General features: G+C 39.4%; 1 protein-coding gene across 1 annotated transcript in view; it reads right to left on the reverse strand.

Annotated features, from left to right (window-relative positions):
* Positions 1-18,699, reverse strand: part of LOC127582304 (uncharacterized) — a 204,348-nt gene that overhangs the window by 83,174 nt on the left and 102,475 nt on the right. The window contains exons 8-11 of the mRNA XM_052037483.1: positions 17,581-17,601; positions 11,604-11,687; positions 6,668-6,733; positions 590-616 (exon numbers count right to left, since the gene is read on the reverse strand). Coding sequence (XP_051893443.1) covers positions 590-616; positions 6,668-6,733; positions 11,604-11,687; positions 17,581-17,601 — 198 coding nt within the window. The remainder of the gene's footprint in view (positions 1-589; positions 617-6,667; positions 6,734-11,603; positions 11,688-17,580; positions 17,602-18,699) is intronic.

Genomic DNA, 18,699 nt, shown 5'->3' on the forward strand with positions numbered 1-18,699 from the left:
TCTGGAAGGCAGACACAATGCTGTTTCACTTCCAGCCTCTGGCTCAAATTTCATCTGACTTCTAGGACTTTGCCACTCGCAGGTGCCAGGCAAAAGGAAATTGACCAAAATATGCTTTTCTTACTTTAGTTCAAGTTTTCAATAATTCTGCTCATTGACTCCATGTTACATTTTCTAATGACTAGCAGTTCCCTACTCCATATGAATCAGTAGAAGAATGAGGAAGATGGCCAAAGAGGCTTTTGAAGATAAGGCAGCAATGAGCTAAGGCAAAGATATCTGGGAAGAGAAATTCAGAGCATGAAAATGGCTCAGCTCCAATGATAGTGTTGGCAGAAATGTTGCAATAATGCCATGAACACTTTTTAAACATCAATTTATATCTCATTTTAATATTACTTGTGGGACACTTGACATACAGTGGGTACTAAGTTTGGCTATTTAGCAAAAGTTGTTGTGTGAAGCACTATAGAATGTTCTGAAGCAATAAACTACGTAATAACCTTCAATCCTACACTCTTCTTTCACTATCAGCATATAAACAATCTGCACAGGTATTTAAGGATATTATGAGCTAAATGGTACTTACATAATTGAAGGCTGCTCTTCCCACTCTCTGGTTAAAATAAAAAGGTCATCAGAAATCTACTCCCTTAGGATTTTCATATACTATTGATCTTTTCTGTGTGCTTCTACTAGTGTGCCTCTTGATACAGGTTATCTGGAATTAATTTGTATTATTCTTTTTCCAAATTAGGCAGATAATTGAATGATACCATTCGACTAGATATTGGTCTAAAACACCTTAGTAACGTAAAAGGAAATGGAAATTGCAGTACTGCATTAATTGTTAGAGCTAATGTTTATACAATATCTGGTCATTTAATAATTGGTACTAAGATGTCTAAGGAATTACTGATCTGAAGTTTACCAGCAAACATGACCCAGACAGCATTTGCTGCAAGCCATGCAAGTTAGGTCCACACTTAAGTTGAATAAAATTTCTAGGGTAACTCTGCACATTACAGGGCCTTCTGGCCATTAGTGGCATTGTGTTGTGGTGTCTGAACCAAGCATACCCATAGATATGCTTTGAAAGGCAGTTAAACCACTCATCCTGGCTTCAGCGGCTTTAAAAAGCTGTAAAATATTTTGAATCCGGACACAAGAAAGACTGCAGATGCTGGAAACCTGGAGCAACACACAAAATGCTGGAGGAACTCAGCGGGTCAGACAGCATCTATGGAGGGAAATGGACAGTCGATATTTCGGGTCAAGACCCTTCATGAGGAGTATTTTGAATCTCTGACATTCAAAAACCATAAAGACGTTATCACACAATTAAAATTTTAAGTAGTTGAAACATTTAAAAAATTATAAACTTCAAACAATCAAATACTTTAATGTGATCTCAGCCAATTCATAGAAATATAACTTACCCCAAATTTACCTCTCTTGCTTGAAACTGTTACCCCTACACTGAAGCGGACAGTCCCTGAAGCTGTCAGAGAGCCACATAAACAAGGAGCACCATTGCTTTGCTCCAAGAAAAACTTGAGTGCAGTTGAAAAATTGCCAGAAAGAATCTCTCAGAAAATTTGAGACCTCTTCATTCACGTAGCTTACATGGAATCCTGAGCTTCCTGACATCATGAAAATGAATATTATAAATTCCACAAAGAACTGCAGGCATTTCTCATGAAAATCTGTTCCAAACCATTTTTAATTTTGCATTATTACAAGATTGTTCTTCTAAGGCAGTCCTTCAGGTTTGCTTCCACTCCAGTTCTGAGGAGACCCTACTTGTGAATTCTTTTAACATGGGGTGGCTATCACATATGCCTAATGGCAAGGAGATCCAAGATAATTGCATATACATGCACATGTAAGCAGGTTATGCATATTATATATATATATATATATATATATATATATATATATATATATATATATATATATATATACACATATACACACACACACCCCCCCCCCCCACACACCCACAGACAAACACATGCAGTTTTGCCCATACCATCTTCCTCGGTGCCAAAAAGATTATCCGATTGGGCTTCCTCCTGAGATCTCCATTATTATAAAAATCAGTCACCAGCCAATTTGATTTACTCTACGTAGTATCAAAAAATAGCTCAGAACACTGGATATAGCAAAAGTTATGGAATATAAAATATCCCAGCTGAAGACCTGCACTCCTGGACTAGCTGTGCATCCAGTCAAGCTGCTCCAGTACAATCAGAACACTGGTATCTGCCAACAACAAGGAAAATTAGCCAAGTATATCCCATTCACAAATTCACAGGACAAATCCAATCTTGCTGATTAGCACCCAATCAGTCTACTCTATCACCAGCAAAGTGACAATCAAGTGGGTCTTACCAGTAACTTGCTTACCAAAGCCCAGTTTGGCTTTGTCGGGGTGTCTCAGCTACAAACCTCATCACAGCCTTGGTCCAAACATGGATCAAGATGCTTAATTCTCACGGTGAGGTGAGAGTGATTACTCTTGACATCAAGACATTGTTTGACTGAGTATGGTAGTATTGGTATTGGTTTATTATTGTCACTTGTACTGAGGTACAGTGAAAAACTTGTCTTGCATACCGATCGTACAGATCAATTCATTACACAATGCCTTGAGGTAGTACAGGGTAGAAACAATAACAGAATACAGGGTAAAGTGTCACAGCTAGAGGGAAGTGCATTGCAGGTAGACAATAAGGTGCAAGGTCATAACAAGATAGATTGTGAGGTCAAGAGTGCATCTCATCGGGTAAGGGAACTGTTCAATAGTCTTACAACAGTGGGATCGAAGCTGTCCTTGAGCCTGGTGGTATGTGCCCTCAGGCTCCTGTGTCTTCTGCCTGATGGGAGAGGGAAGAAAAGAGAATGACCCAGGTGGTAGGGTCTTTGATTATGCTGTCTGCTTCACCATGGCAGCGAGAGGTAGAGGTAAAGTCCATGGAGGGGAGGCTGGTTTCCATGTTGTGCTGGGCTGTGTCCACAACTCTCTGCAGTTTTTTGTGGTCCAGGGCTGAACAGCTGCCATACCAAGCCATGATGCATCCAGATAGGATGCTTTCTACGGTGCATCGATAAAAGTTGGTGAGTGTTAAAGGGAACATGCCAAATTTCTTTAGCGTCTTGAGGAAGTAGAGGCGCTGGTGAGCTTTTTTGGCCGTGGTGTCTACGTGGTTGGACCAGGACTGGCTACTGATGATGTTCACTCCTAGGAAATTGAAGCTCTCAACCCTCTCGACCTCAGCACCATTGATGTAGACAGATGCATGTACACTGCCCCCTTTCCTGAAGTCAATGACCAGCTCTTTTGTTTTGCTGAGATTGAGGGAAAGGTTGCTGTTATGACACCATGTCACTAAGCTCTCTATCTCCTTCCTGTACTCCGCTCATCGTTATTTGAGATACGGTCTACTACGGTGGTATCATCTGCAAACTTGTAGATAGAGTTAGAGCAGAATCTGGCCACGCAGTCATGAGTATATAGGGAGTAGAGTAGAAGGCTGAGGACGCAGCCTTGTGGGGCACCAGTGTTGAGAGTAATCGTGCTAGAGGTGTTGCTGCCTATCCTCACTGATTGCAGTCTGTTGGTCAGAAAGTCAAGGATCCAGTTACAGAGGGAGGTGTTGAGTCCCAGGTGTCGGAGTTTGGTGATGAGTTTGCTTGGAATTACAGTATTGAAGGCAGAGCTGTAGTCAATAAACAATAGTCTAACGTAGGTGCTTTTACTGTCCAGATGCTTCAGAGATGAGTGTAGGGCCAGGGAGATGGCATCCACCGTAGACCTGTTTTGGCGGTAGGCGTATTGCAGTGGGTTGAGGTTGTCTGGGAGGCTGGAGTTAATATGTGCCATGACCAACCTCTCGAAGCACTTTATGATGGTGGGTGTCAGAGTCACCGGTCAGTAGTCATTAAGGCATGTTACCTTGTTTGTCTGTTTGTCTTAGGTACCGGGATGAGAGTGGTCTTCTTAAAACAGGTGGGAACCTCATATTGAAGCAGGGAGAGGTTGAATGTGTCTGTAAATACCCCCGCCAGCTGATCAGCACAACATCTGAGCACATGGCCAGGGATACCACTCAGGCCAGATGGTTTCCTCGAGTTTTCTCTCTGGAAGACTGACCTTACATCCTTGACAGTGACCACGGGTTCAATTGCATTGGAGGCTGTCAGGGTGGGTGGTGACAATCCACTCCTCTTCTGTTCAAAACGTGCATAGAATGCATCAAGCTCATCAGGAAGGGATGCACTGTGGTTGACTATGCTGCCCGACTTCGCTCTGTAGCCCATTATAGCACATAAGCCCTGCCACAACTGACAGCTGGACTGGGACTCTATTTTGATCTGGTATTGTCTCTTGGCATTCCTGATAGCTTTTCGGAGGTTGTATCTCGATTCCTTGTAAAGGTCAGGGTCACCTGATTTGAATGCAGTATGGCACCCTGGTAAAAGGGAAAACACTCCAGTCGTTGAAATCATACTTCACATTAAGGTGGATGGTTGTGTTTATTGGTGATCAATAGTTGTATTAATAGGTGGTAGATGGCTGTTTTATTGGTGGTCAATCAATCATTCCAGCTGCAGGAGTTCTTCAGGGCAGTGTCCTAGATCAAACCTTCTTCAGCTGCTTTATCAATTACCTTCCTTCCATCATAAGGTCAGAAGTAGGGAAGTTCACTGATGATTGCACAATGTTTAATTTCATTCACAACTCTTCAGCAAATGAAATGGCCCATAATGCATGCAGCAAGGCCTAGACAACATTCAGGCATGGTCCGATAAGTGGCAAGCAAAATTTGTACCACAAAAGTTCTAGGCACTGACCATCTCCAACAAGACAGAGTTCAACCACCTACCACATCATTCAATAGTATTACCATCGCCGTGTCCCCCACCACCAACATCCTGAGATCAATGATCAGAAGTTCACCTGGACAAAAAATAAAAATACAATGGCTACTAGAGCAGGTCAAAGGTTATGTATCCTGTGTTAAGACTTGCCTCTTGACACCCAAAGGCCTTCCACCATCTACAAGGAATGTCAGAAGCATGATCAAATATTCTTGACTTGTCTGAATGAATGCAATGCCAACAATTCTCAAGAAACTCAACACCATTCAAGTTAAAACAGCAAATGGTTGGCACCCTTTCCATGACCTTAAATGCTGACCTGCTCCACCATGGTACTACACCACTACTGCCACTGCATACCATCTACAAAATGCACTGCTATTACTCACCTATTTGTCTCAAAGGACAACTCTCAAACCCACAACCTCTACCATCAAAAAGAACAAGAGCAGCAGGTGCATGAGAACACCAGCATCTGCTGGTTCCCTTCTCCTCTGGGTCAAACTCTATCTTGACTTGGAAATATATTGCTTGTAATTTGTCTTTGCTGGGTCTAAATCATGGTACTCCCTACCTTTTGGACTGTAGTGTTTCAAGAAGATGACTCACCATCACCTTCTCAAGGGTAATTAGGGACTGACAACAAATACTGGCTTTATCATACCTACTTTTCTAATGGCAGGAATCTGTATCATTGCTCTTTTTCTGCACCATCTTTGGAACTTGGTTCCTTTTTTTGTGCTTTGATAGGAAATGTATACAATACCCAGGATATAAACAATGTAAATGCACAACTCCTGACTTTTACTCTATTATTTGGCTATATAATTGTCAACCTTGTATTTGCTTTAATAAAACAGAAAATGCTGGAGATGAAGGAGATTAGGCAGCATATGTGATGAGTGAAACAGAATTAACATTTCAAGTTGATACCCTTTCACCTGAACTGGAAAAGTGAGAAAACAAATTTGTTTTAAGATGCAAAGAAGCAGGAAGATGGAAAGAACAAAGAGAATGTCTGTGATAGAGTTGAAACCAAGAGAATTCAGCCAACACAAATAGTGTTGGAGCTATCTAAGAGGGTGTCATGTAGGGTTGTTGATCATAGTTGACCAGTCTAAAAGGTGGAGATGAGTAATAACAGAAAACAAACAAAATGCAGGAATTTGAATCTCTTCACAACTTACAAACCCACTCAGTTTAGTGTCAACAACAGACTTAGAAATATTACATTTGGTTCCCTCATCCAAATCATTAATATATAATATGATTAGATGGGGTCAGGCACTGATATCTCTGGTACTTGACCAGTCACTGACTGCCACCCTGAAAATGTCTAATTTATTCCCACTCTCCATTGACTGCCTGCCAAGCAATTTTCAATTCGTGCCACATTTTATCCCAATCCCATGTGCTTCAATTTTGCACGAAAACCTTTTATGTGTGATTTTATTAGAGGTTTTCTAAAAATACAAATACTTACATTATCAAAATTAAAACTTAAGTATTTTTATTATGTTTCATTGGGTAGACTATCGAACAGTATACAATTAAATGAATTTAACACATTCTAATTAAAAGCACAGTACACAAAGAAATACCTACACTTTATATTGTGGTAACATATCCAGCATTAGAAATGGAAAAAAATTGAAAATGAGCTTTTTCATCAGATCTTTAGTGACTAACCAAACCTATTTACCTGCACAGTCTTGACCCAACATGACCTAATTTATACCATGAACTTCGAAACAGACTGAATATATAATCACATCTTTATTACCTGGAAGTGTTTATGTTGCTGGGTGCTTCACGTGGCTCTATGTTTTTCCTTTTATGAAGTGGAGATCTACATTTCAAAATAGAGGGAAATGATGGGAAAAGGAAACAGTCTTTTGGCGTTTTTTGATTACAAACTTATGAAGATCATCACAGAAATTTGGTTACATAGATAACTAAGTCACTGTAATCTTGAGACTTGCTCAGAAATGTAGGGGATGGTGTATTCAGGTGGTCAAGCAGTGACAGCACTGCTTCAAGACATTTGTTACATTGATGTTACAAGAGGTGGTGTGTGGTCTCATTATTTGACTGTTTAATTTTAGTTTCTAAATGATAAATTAATGTCACCAGTCCTTGTTTCTATCCAGCCTTGTCTAATAAAAGTTGACGACATAGCCAATTCACTGAGGACCAAGTGCCATTTATGGTCTCTGGGTGATATGATTGGGGATGGAGTCCAAGTGTCCATAAATCCAGTAGAAATGTGTGGGCTTTGAAGGTGGTGTCCCCCCCAACACAATATTTGAGCATTTTATTGATCTTCACACCAAGGGAATTCTACTACCCTCCTGAAGCCCTTTGCACATACTTTCTGTTCCTCCCTTGCAAGGAAGAAATTAGAAATTGAAAGGTTGTTATGTGAATCAAAGAGTATGGGATTAGTCCAGGAAAGTGGTGTTGAGATAAAGGATCAGCCATAATTTTAAATGAAAAGCAGAGCAAGCACAAGAGGCCAAATGATCTAGTCCTGTTTATGTTTCTTAGGCTCTTAAATTTACATTCTCAAAATTTACAACTCTTAAATTTCTTAAATTCTTAAATTTACAATTCTTAAATTTACAACTCATCTGGTCCACAAAGTCCCAATGGATTGGCAGGATGCAAATTATGAAATGATGCATACTGTATATTAGCAAGTGCATCCTAGAACGATCCTATCCATTCTTATGGCCCTGTTTTGTGGCTGCAGTTGCATTCATAACATAGAACACAGAACTGAACTGCACAGGAACAGGCCCTTTGGCCCACAATGTTGTGCCCAACTATTTAAGCAAATGATGCCCATAAAGCAAATGACTTCTCGACCTTGGGGGGAAACAGATACTGGCTGTTTACTCTATCCACGCCTCTCATAATTTTATAAACTTCCATCAGGTTTCTCCTCAGCCTCTGCCACTCCAGGAAAAATCCACCTTAGTTTGTCTAACCTTTCCTTATTGCACGTGTCCTCTAGCCAGGCAGCATCCTGGTAAACAGTAGAATTGGGACCTCTGCTGTTTGTAATATATAGAAATAACGTGGATAGGTGGATTAGTAAATTTGCAAATGACTCAAAGATTGGAGTTGTGGAGAGTGTAGAAGACTGCTGAAGGATACATCCTTCCTATAATGGGGTGACCAGAATTGAACGCAATACTGCAGATGAAGAGTATGGCGAGGAGGAAGAGAAATAAACCAGAGTTTTATAAAGCTGCAACATAACTTCCTGACACTTGAACTCAATGCCTCGACTAATAAAGGCAAGCATGCCATACGCCTTCTTTACCACCTTCAGGGAGCTATGGACTTGGACCTCAAGGTCCCTCTGTACATTAACGCTATTAAGAGTCCTGCCATTAACTGTGTACTTTCCTTTAATCTCCCAAAGTGCAACACCTCATGCTTGCCCAGATTAATTCCATCTGCCATTTCTCCACCCATATCTGCATCTATATCCCACTGTATCCTTTGGCAATCTTCTAAACTGTCCTCAACTCCACCAATCTTTGCGTCATTTGCAAATTTACTAATCCACCCATCCACATTATTTCTATATATCACAAACAGCAGAGGTCCCAATCCCAGTGTTTAGCATGTTGCTGGTTTTTCTAGGTAGCAAAGGTAATGGGGATAAGTATGATGCTAAATACATCCTTTATATCCTGTGTAATATTGATTTTCCTGAGCCATTGCTCTTTATTTAGATGCAAGAACGACAGTCAGAATACCATTGTTGGCAAGGAAAACTATTTTCCATTCATTCGAAAGCTTCTGCCTCCAAAAAAAGGAAAGGCAGAGCAAGCACAAGAGGCCAAATCTAGCTCTACATCACTCTGGGTGCATATGCTTGCAGCGTCATAAAAGAAAGCTAGTCACTTCAATGGTGATAAGGATAGAATGTTACTATTTGCAAGAGTAGCAGAATATTGATTCATTGTGAGGAAACTGAGGAAGTAGCACATGTGGAGGTGGAGTACATATGGAGAGGACAGAAGCAATGACTACAAACTGTGAACATGTTGGAGCTCAAGAAGTATGAGTGGACTCAGCATACACCCTGTATATGGAATGAGTGGAAATTGCTTTTAAGTCTAACAATATCATTGCGGTCCTGCAGCAGGACATGAAGTGGAGAAATACAATGATGCCCAAGAAAAAGAAGGTAATATTACTGCTAGCTGGCTAGGAAAGGGGATATATGAAGTGCTGGTGAGTCTTCAGTAACCACAAACTACTGTCAAGACATTGCATGAAAAGAGACCCCGAAGGGAGATTTCAATTCAGCATTGGTGGAAATATTTGAGAGGTGCACTGTTGGCACATGCAACCAGAACAAAAGGAAATAGAAGGAAAATCTTTGAGTGGATGAGATTGCTTACTGTGTGGACCATTTGATGTAGGAGAATGCAGAGTTGCCACCAGGATGGAAATGGCATTTTAAAAAGTGAGGCAGTTTCAACTGGGGAATGTACTGCCTGCAGATGTGGTAGAGACAGGTTCCATTGTGAGTTTCAAGAGGTAATTGGATAAATATGCAAGGAAAAGTTTGCAAGTCTATAGCCTTTAATAAAAGACAAAAGGAGGAAACAAAGCAAGATGTCCAACGAAGGAGATGGTGCCAGAAAGTGAAGGTTCAGATCAAAGTTTGATCTGGTGAAAAGAATCTGAATGACACCGCTAATGATACAAATCTGAGTGTTAGTGTGGGCTGTGAGTAGGATGCAGAGAAGCCTCTGGGGGATATGTACAGATTAGGTGAATGGGCAAGGACATAGCAAATGAAACACAATATGGAAAGATGTGAGGTCATCTACTTTGGTAGAAATAAATGGAAAAGCAGAGCACTTTTTTTAAATGGTGAGAAACTGAAAGTTGGTGGTGTTCAGCTGGGTTCTAGATGTCCTTATACACAAATTACTGGATGTTAACATGCAGAGAAGGAAGTGATTAGGAAGGCAGACAGAACATTGGACTTTATTGCAAATGGAATTGGGTACGAGAGCAGAGATGTCTTGCTCCAATTACATAGGGTACTGATGACACTGCGTCTGGAATATTGTGTGCAAATCTGGCCTTTCTGCCTAAGGGTATTTTTGCTATATAGGGAGTGTAACAAAGGCAATCTAGGTTGATTTCCAGGAAGGTGGGTTTGTTGTGTAAGGGGAGAGTAAGCAGACTGGGCCAATACTCTTGAGTTTTGAAGAATGAGAGGTTATCTCATTGAAATATACAAAATTCTACTGGGAACAAAAGGAATAGGAGTGGGAGTAGACTCTTCAGAACCTCGTGTCTGCCCTGCCATTCAATAACATCACAGGCTAACCTTTTATCTCCACATCATTTTCCTGCACTAATTCTTAACCACTTGATTCCCCGAATATCTAAATTCAATTGTGTACAGGGCTAGTACTGGTAAAATAAAGAGAAAATCAAAGGTTCATCAGACTGATTTCTGAAATCACAGTCTCAAAATAAGGGGTTACCAATGCAGGACAGAGGTTAGAAGAATGTCTTCACCCAGAGGATATCTTGAGAATTCACTATGAGGGTTGATTTGCTGAGTTAAGGTCAGTATTTTTTTGATACTAAGGGAACCAAGGGGAATGTGCCTTGTGCAGGAAAATGGCACTGGTGTAAAATATCAACTAGTGATCTCATTGAATGGTGATTTATGCACAAAGGGCCAAATGTCCTAGACCTCCTATTTCTTATCTTCTTGTTTATCGCAGTTAGTGGAGGAAGGCATTGTCAGATGGAGGCAACTTCGGGGAAGCCACCCATCAGGCAGGTTGCAGTCAAAGCCATGAATTTGATGTAATCATTCACAATAAAAGGATTTGCCTGCAATTTAACAAACATTCCAGAAGGATGTCTGAAGAGGGCATTAAAAGAGGATCCACTGGCACAGTCAGTACTGGGTGGGTGAACTGGACAGAAAATAGATTGGCACGTGTAGTCCTGAAGGAATTAGAGCAGTAAGAAAGCACTTAAGGATCCAACTTGCAGAGAGACAATGAGTGAGAACCTTGATTTTGCCCTGCAGAGGACACCATGTGGTGTCTGGCGGAAAATTATAGGGTCGTCTGAGAATAGTTATGCCTGAGTTACTGACAAGAGAATAGAAAGGTTGAGGAGTGCTGGAAGGATGGGAGAAGACTTGCACCAGCAGAAAAGTTATGATGAAATAAGGAAAAGAATAACCACAGGAAAGGTATTTAGGAGTTATGAAAAGAAAAAAGATTTTTAAAAAGGCTAGAAAGGTGGAAAATATGAATGAACAAAAAACAGAATGCTGGAAGAACTCAGTGGGTCAAGCAGCATCTGTGACGGCAAAAGGTTTAAGGTGATGTTTCGGGTCGAGAACCTACATTAGGACTTCCAAGGCTCTGCTTTTTGTTCTATAATCCAGCAGCTGCAGCCTCTTTTGTCTTCAGTTATATGACTGATGCAGTAAAGTCCAGATAATGTACATTGAAATTAAAATGTCCTGTGAATTATTTATACCAATTAATCATTTGGGTGGTTATATAATGTTCAGTAACATTATAGGTACATTCTAAATGGATACTCAGTTCATTTGACCACAGCTAACCCCACTGAATACATGACATAAAAGTAAATGAAAATACAACTAATTCCCTAAGAAAGTGATTAATTTTCACATTTTTATCACTTACAGTGATCTGTCATCTTGCATGCTTGTGTCAATTACATAACCCTGCCTGAGGTTGTCTTGATCAAGCCAAATTCGATCGGGAAATCTATATTTCAAAACAAGATGATGGAAATGGAAAAACAGTATTTTTCATTTTACATTTTTCAGCTTTCAACTTTCCAGGAGCAACTAAATACTGGTAATCATTTCAAAATTGTGTATTTTTGTTTCTCCATCTTTCCAAGGCTATGATGAAATGAAGTGAGTCTGTTGAATGAATATACTATTTCTATTCTTCCACATTTCACCAGATGTTTTAAACAGGTGGATTTTTTTTTTTACAATTAGTACATGTACATTAACACAACTGTCGATTAACACAATTATATTGGGAATTGAGCAAGAGATTGGTACCCTATATAATTTTGGTCCTTTCACACACCTACGGACAGAAAGTTGTAAAAGATACTGAGATCCATGCCCAAAATTCTCAGTGCATGTCCTCAGAGTGCAGCTTTAGATGCATAATTTGTAAATTCTATTATGGTATACAATGTTTGAAATACTTACAATATATGGCACATGTAAGTATGGATTTGTAAAGAAGCAAAGATTTGTAAAACTAACTAAACCACCCACATAAGTTGCATGGCTATTGAGCTTGGTCAGAGACTGGGCATTTTATTGAAAAAAAAAATCATTGACCTGATTCTCCAAATAAGGTATGAATTAAGGGAAAGATATGCCTGGATGGACAAAGCTACAAAAATACTCAAAAGGTTCAGTATCATCCAAAACAAGCAATCCACTGATTGGCAACTCATTTTATTCCTTCCACCAGGGGCTCATTTGACTGCAGTATGTGCTTTTCATAGGATATTCTGCAGCAAGTCACCAAGGTTTATTTGACACCAGCTCGCAAATCCATAATTCCTATCAAAGACAAGCGTAGCAGAGTTATGGAAGCACAATTATCTTCAAGTTCCCCTCAAGTTCACAGACCATCCTAAATAATAACATACACAATTATTACCCAGTCATTTTTCCAATATATTTAACCCCATACCTGATGACACTGTGGAACAATTTTCACCATAATCAAAGAAATAGTTCAAGAAGCAAGCTGCAATTTATCCTCTCATTGACATGTCTAGCAATGTCTACAACTTGCGTATGAATATAGAGAAGTACATAGTTTTAAGAATTAATGTTGGGACATTCAAATTTCATTACGACCAAAAAGGAAAAATGTCAGTTTAGTGGTGAAATAAGAAAGCAATAAAATTTGGATCACTAGATAGGGACTGAAAATGAATACAAACATGTTAGAGAAGTGTGAAACATGTGGTAAATTCAGTGAAACATAGGAAAGATGATACTCGTTATGAAAACAGATTATTAAATAATAAATTCACATTAAGTGTAATATTGAAATATAATGGTTCTGATGTACCAATCTTTAAAAAGCAAATGGAAAAAAAACACTTAGTAAGCCAATTTAATTGAACGCAGAAACAAGGAGCAGTGAAAGATTGTTAAATTACCTTCAGCATACTATGTGCATTTTTGGTCGCTCAGAGAGAGAAATGACATTAAAACCATATAACATATGCAACATGTACAAAATGGTTTTATTTAAATACCAGAATTAAAGGGTATATAGTAATGATTTTGCATTCTAACTCTGTATTCATGGAAGCAGAAGCATTAAAGGGAAGAAATTAGAAGGATTCAAAATGAACTATTCAAGGTGAAAGGTTTTTTTATATTATTCATTCAAGGATATGGGCTTCACAGCCTGAGCCAGCATTTAATTGCCCATCACTAATTGCTCTTGAGAAGGTGGTGGTGAGCTACCTTATTGATCTGCTGCACTCCATGAAGTGTGGGTATACCCACAATGTTGTTAGGGATGGAGTTCCAAGATTTTGACCCAGTGACAATGAAAGAACAGCAATATACTTCCAAGTCAGGATGGTGTATGGCTTGGAGGACAAGTTCCAGGTGGTGATGTTTTCATGCTTTTGTGCCCTTGAGGTTAGAGGATGTGGGTTTGGAAAATGCTGCCTAAGGAGTCTTGGTTGAGTTGCTGCAGTGCATCCTATGGGCAGTACAAACTACTGCTTGTGTGCTGGTGGTGGAATGAGTGAAAGATTGTGGATGGGATGGCCCATCAAATTGGCTGCTATGTCCTGTATGATGTTGAGCTTTTTTTTTTAGTGTTGTTGAAGCTGTACTCATCCAGGGAAGTGGAGAGTATTCCCTCACACTCCTGGACTTTAGGGATTTGGGAGGTGAATTACTGACTGCAGAATTCCTAGCCTCTGACCAGTTCTTATAGCCTTATTTGTAGATGGCTACTCCATTTTAGTTTCTGATCTATGCTATCCCCCAGGATATTGATTGTGGGAAATTCAGAAGATGGTAATGCCAATGAATGACAAGGGTTGATAGTTGGATATCATCATTGCCTGGCACTTATCGCCTATCAGGCCAGGCCTGGATATTATCCAAGTCTTTGCTGCATTTGGATGTGACTGCTTCATTATCTGAAGAGTCACAAATGGTGCTGACATTGTGGAATCATCAGCAAACATCCCTATTTTTTGACCTTGCAATTGAAGGAAGGTCATTAATGTAATGTAGCTGAAAATGGTTGGGCCTAGGACACTACCCCGGGAAATTCCTGCAGAGTTGTCCTGTGGCTCAGATGATTGATCTGCAACCACTATAACCATCTTCCTTTGTGCTAGGAATGATTCCAACCAGTTGATGATCTCCCCTGATTCCCAAAGACTACAGTTTAGCCAAGGCTCCTCAATGCCATTCTCAATCAAATGCTGCCTTGATGTTAATGGCAGTTACTCTCACTTCACCTCTGGAGTTAAACTCTTTTGTCCATGCTTGGACTAAAGCTGCAAGGATGGTCAGGAGCTGAGTGACTTGGCAGAACCCCAAACTGAGCTTCTGTGAGCAGGGTGTTGCTAAGCAAGTGCCGCATCATAGCACTGTCATGATCCCTTCCATCACTTTACTGATCATTGAGAGTAGACTAATAGGGTGGTATTTGGCTGGGTTGGACTTGTCCTGCTTCTTGTGGACAGGACATACTGAGGCAATTTTCCACATAATGGGGTTGATGCCAGTACTGTAACTGTACAGGAACGGCTTGGCCAAGGGGTCGGCAAGTTCTGGACCACAAGTCTTCAGTGCTATTGCTAGAATGTTGTCAAGGCCCACAGCCTTTTCTGTATCCCCCGCATTTAACCATTTCTCAATATCACGTGGACTGAATCAAATTGGCTGAAGACTGGTGTCTATCATACTGGGGACTGAGATGGATCATCCACTCGACATTTGGGAGGTAATTTGCTGGGTTGGATTTGTCCTGCTTCTGGTGGACAGGGCACACCTGAGCAATTTTCCCACATTGTGGGGTGTTATCCACATTATTTCCATCTGATAAATGAAACACTAGAAAGCTCTAAATCTTTTCTTCCCATAATTCCATGGGCTGAGAGAAAGCTGGAAATATGAAAACATGAATATAAATGGGTTTTATTTAAGTGGATGAGAAATGTAACTTTGGAACTCATCTGATATTGCAACCGTCAATATGACACATCAGTATGAGCTTTGATGACACAGAAATTGCCCTATAACTGCAGCATCAAATCAGTCAGTGGCATATTTTATACCTTGTCTGAATGAAATCTATGGAAAAAGTAATCAGGGGTGTTGGATAACAAGTGAAGGCCACTGTGAAATTCCTCATTATACTGTATAGCCCATATATTTTTTGAATTGTCTGCTGTGCTAAATAAGTGAAAGAGAAATAATTCCTAACAATGCAAATCCAGGGATCCCTGGATGGGTCAGATAATATCACTAGTAACAATTTCCAAACATGTTGAAATGCAATGTAAATGTGCCAGTCATTAAGAAGCCAGAGGCTTGAACAAAATCACTTCTTTGCTTTTCCACCTCTGACGTGTATGAATTATAGCAGCTCAATAATCAATTTGATTTTTTTTTCCCTAGGTGACGGTATCCAGTGATACAGAATTATAGCAGCTCAATAATCAATTTGATTTTTTTTCCTAGGTGACAGTATCCAGTGATACAGAATTAAAAGCAGATCTAAATTAATAGTGTATTATTTTTGAGGGGTGAAACAGACCTTTTTATGTTCCCGTGAGGTTAATGAAATGTTGGTCTTTATCGCAAGAAGAAAGAAAATATCTTTCCATCGTACAGAGCATTGTAATTCAAAGGCAACATAGTGCAAATGCCAGAAATCTGAAAAATAAAACTGCTGGAAATACTCAGGCCAGGCCAGTGTCAGTGGAGACAAACAGAGTTACTGCTTCAGATTGTTAACCCTTCATCAGAATCAGGAACATTTAGAAATGGTAGAAGTTTTAATGGTAGAGAAAATGAGGAAGAGTGACGAGGACAAAAAGAATACACACACGAGCAGATTCATCAGAAAATACTGGGGGTTCATGGATTAAAGGACAGGCTAAATAAACTTTTATTATATCTAACTGAATTTTGATGCCTGAAGGGTGATCCATTTAAGGTCTTTAAAATGGATGCTTTTCTCACATGGGTGAATCCAGAACGAGTGAACACTATATAAAAATTATGACCAGGTTACTAAGGGATGAATTCACAAATTATTTTGTCACACAAAGGAAAATGGGCACATGAATCTGCTTCCAGGAAGGCTGTTGAGGAGAGATTAATTGAAATCTTCAACAATGAGATTGATATGATTTGTATTAGGTAAGGGTATAAGAGGTTAGGATTTGAAGCTGGGTAAATGGAATTGATGTACTGATCACCCATGATCTAACTGAGAGTTGAATGGCCTACTCTTTTCCTATATAAAATCATTAATATGCACTGAATGGGTGAGTCTTAATGGAAATAATCAAGCATGCTTAGAAAATGATGAGTTATGAGAGTAATAGTACAAGGTAAAATTGGACAAATGTTTTATTTAAGTATTAATCCAATCTTGATAAACAAGTTGAAAATGGAAAAATTGTCAAGATGTATGAGAGGTTTTGGGGAAGGATCCATCTGGTATATTGAAATTCACAACAGCTGGAGATTCCAACCTATTAAACACCCAGTTCCCTCTACCACTGAATATTAATTTGACTTAATTAATAAGCATTTGGCACTGAGTGAAGAAGTCAAGGATTCAAGCCCAAAAAAAATCAAGTATTTAATTGAGGCTAAGATTCAGGCGAAATACTGGCAAAAGTCTGCATTCCTGTCTTTTGAATGTGACGGCCATAAGATATTGGTGCAGAATTAGGCCATTCAGCCCATTTAATGTGCTCCACCATTTAATAATGGATAATTTTTTTTCAACTCCATTTTTCCTGCCTTCTCCCTGTAACCTTTAAACCCTTTAGCAATCAAGAACCTATCAACCTCTGCTTTAAGTACACCCAACGGCTTGGTCTCCACAGCCCTCCGTGGCAACAAATTCCATAGATTCACCACTCTGTTTGAAGAAATTCCTTCTCACCTCAGTTTTAAAGGGGCATCCCTTTATTCTGAGGCTGTGCCCTCGGATCCTAGACTCTCCTACTAATGGAAACATCACTCTACATCCACTCTATCCAGGCCTTGCTGTGAAATTATGCTTGCATATGACTATTCAGATTAAAGGTAAAGATTGATACCAGTAATTGAAAAGTTTGGAATTCTTCTGGTGTCCATACCAACATCTTTCTCTCAATCAACACCACTGGAATTTACATTGATTTTGAATTTGATGCAATCTGAATCCTGCATATACAAATACACTACTGTATTTGCCTATTTAACAGAAGTGAAAATATCTTGAAAGCACTTGGAGACTTCTTGAGAATGTGATAAAACTAAGACCTTCTAAGGAACAAAAATGTCTGCTTTCCCAGCAGGAATTTGTCTGACACAATTATTGCTACAGCAAGTCAGAAGACAATTTTGATACTTACGGTGAGGGTGATCGAGAATTCCTAGTTAAAAAAAAACATTATCAACAATCTATCTTTTATAATTATGTCTTACAACACATATCACGGAGGTCAAAGATAAATTCAGAAATGTCATCTTCAGACTGACTTATGATTCCTGTCAGAACAGTGCTAGGATATGTAATAAGAGTAGAATTGTCATTATGCAAATGATTGACATGCTGAAGTAACATATCTACAGTCTGGACTTGACAGGAAGAGCTTTATAGTGTAGCCTGAACAGATATCAGTTTTATGATGGATGCTGAATGGCTGATAACATTGCCAATCTTGATGGATCAGCCCTTACCATCTCATGGAAAGCATCAAATGCAAAACAGAGTAAAATATGTTTATAGGAGAGAGGTCCAGATTCAGTAGAGAAACATAACAAATAGAATTCCCTAAAATGGAAATGACAACATTACTGGAAATAATAACACGAGTGGTGAAGATGGTAAGCCTGATCAACAGCTACCTTTACAGAGCTAGGCCAAAATGCCATAACAGATGTACAGTGAGGACAAATAGTTTGGGGGCTGAAAACCTGTTCAAATGTGGTATGTCGTTAATGGATGGAGTTGGCTGTGGTAGAGGTTACCATCTTCTTAAATTCAAGTTTATTACAATGAAGAAGTTTGATAACTTCACCAGTGCTAGATAACCAATTACTTTCAAATTATATTATTGTGGTCCTTTTATATACATAACACTCATGGTTACAGAGGCATCTTTTTAAAAATGGGATCTAATGGAGTGCAGGCTTGATAGAATTCAATCTCTTCATAGCCTACAAGCCAAGGCCTCTTAGCCTGTAGACACATTCAAAGACTTGAAGTATAGACTATATCTCTTCAATGACAATATCCAGTACAGATATGACACATTGCAATACTCATCTCTCTTGGACAAAATGTACCTTATTTGTGGCCAATGGTACTGCATTATGCAAGTCACTGCTCAGTTTTATGACTACTCCTCAGGTACATGTACTATTTGTTATTGTAGGTAAGCACTCCTCACTCAGAGGAGCAATATGGGAGCACTCCATTACCTTCCACATTTACCAGATAAACACAGCATTCTAATATGATGAACTAT

Source organism: Pristis pectinata, chromosome 23 (assembly GCF_009764475.1).
Source record: "Pristis pectinata isolate sPriPec2 chromosome 23, sPriPec2.1.pri, whole genome shotgun sequence".
Lineage (NCBI taxonomy): Eukaryota > Metazoa > Chordata > Chondrichthyes > Rhinopristiformes > Pristidae > Pristis > Pristis pectinata.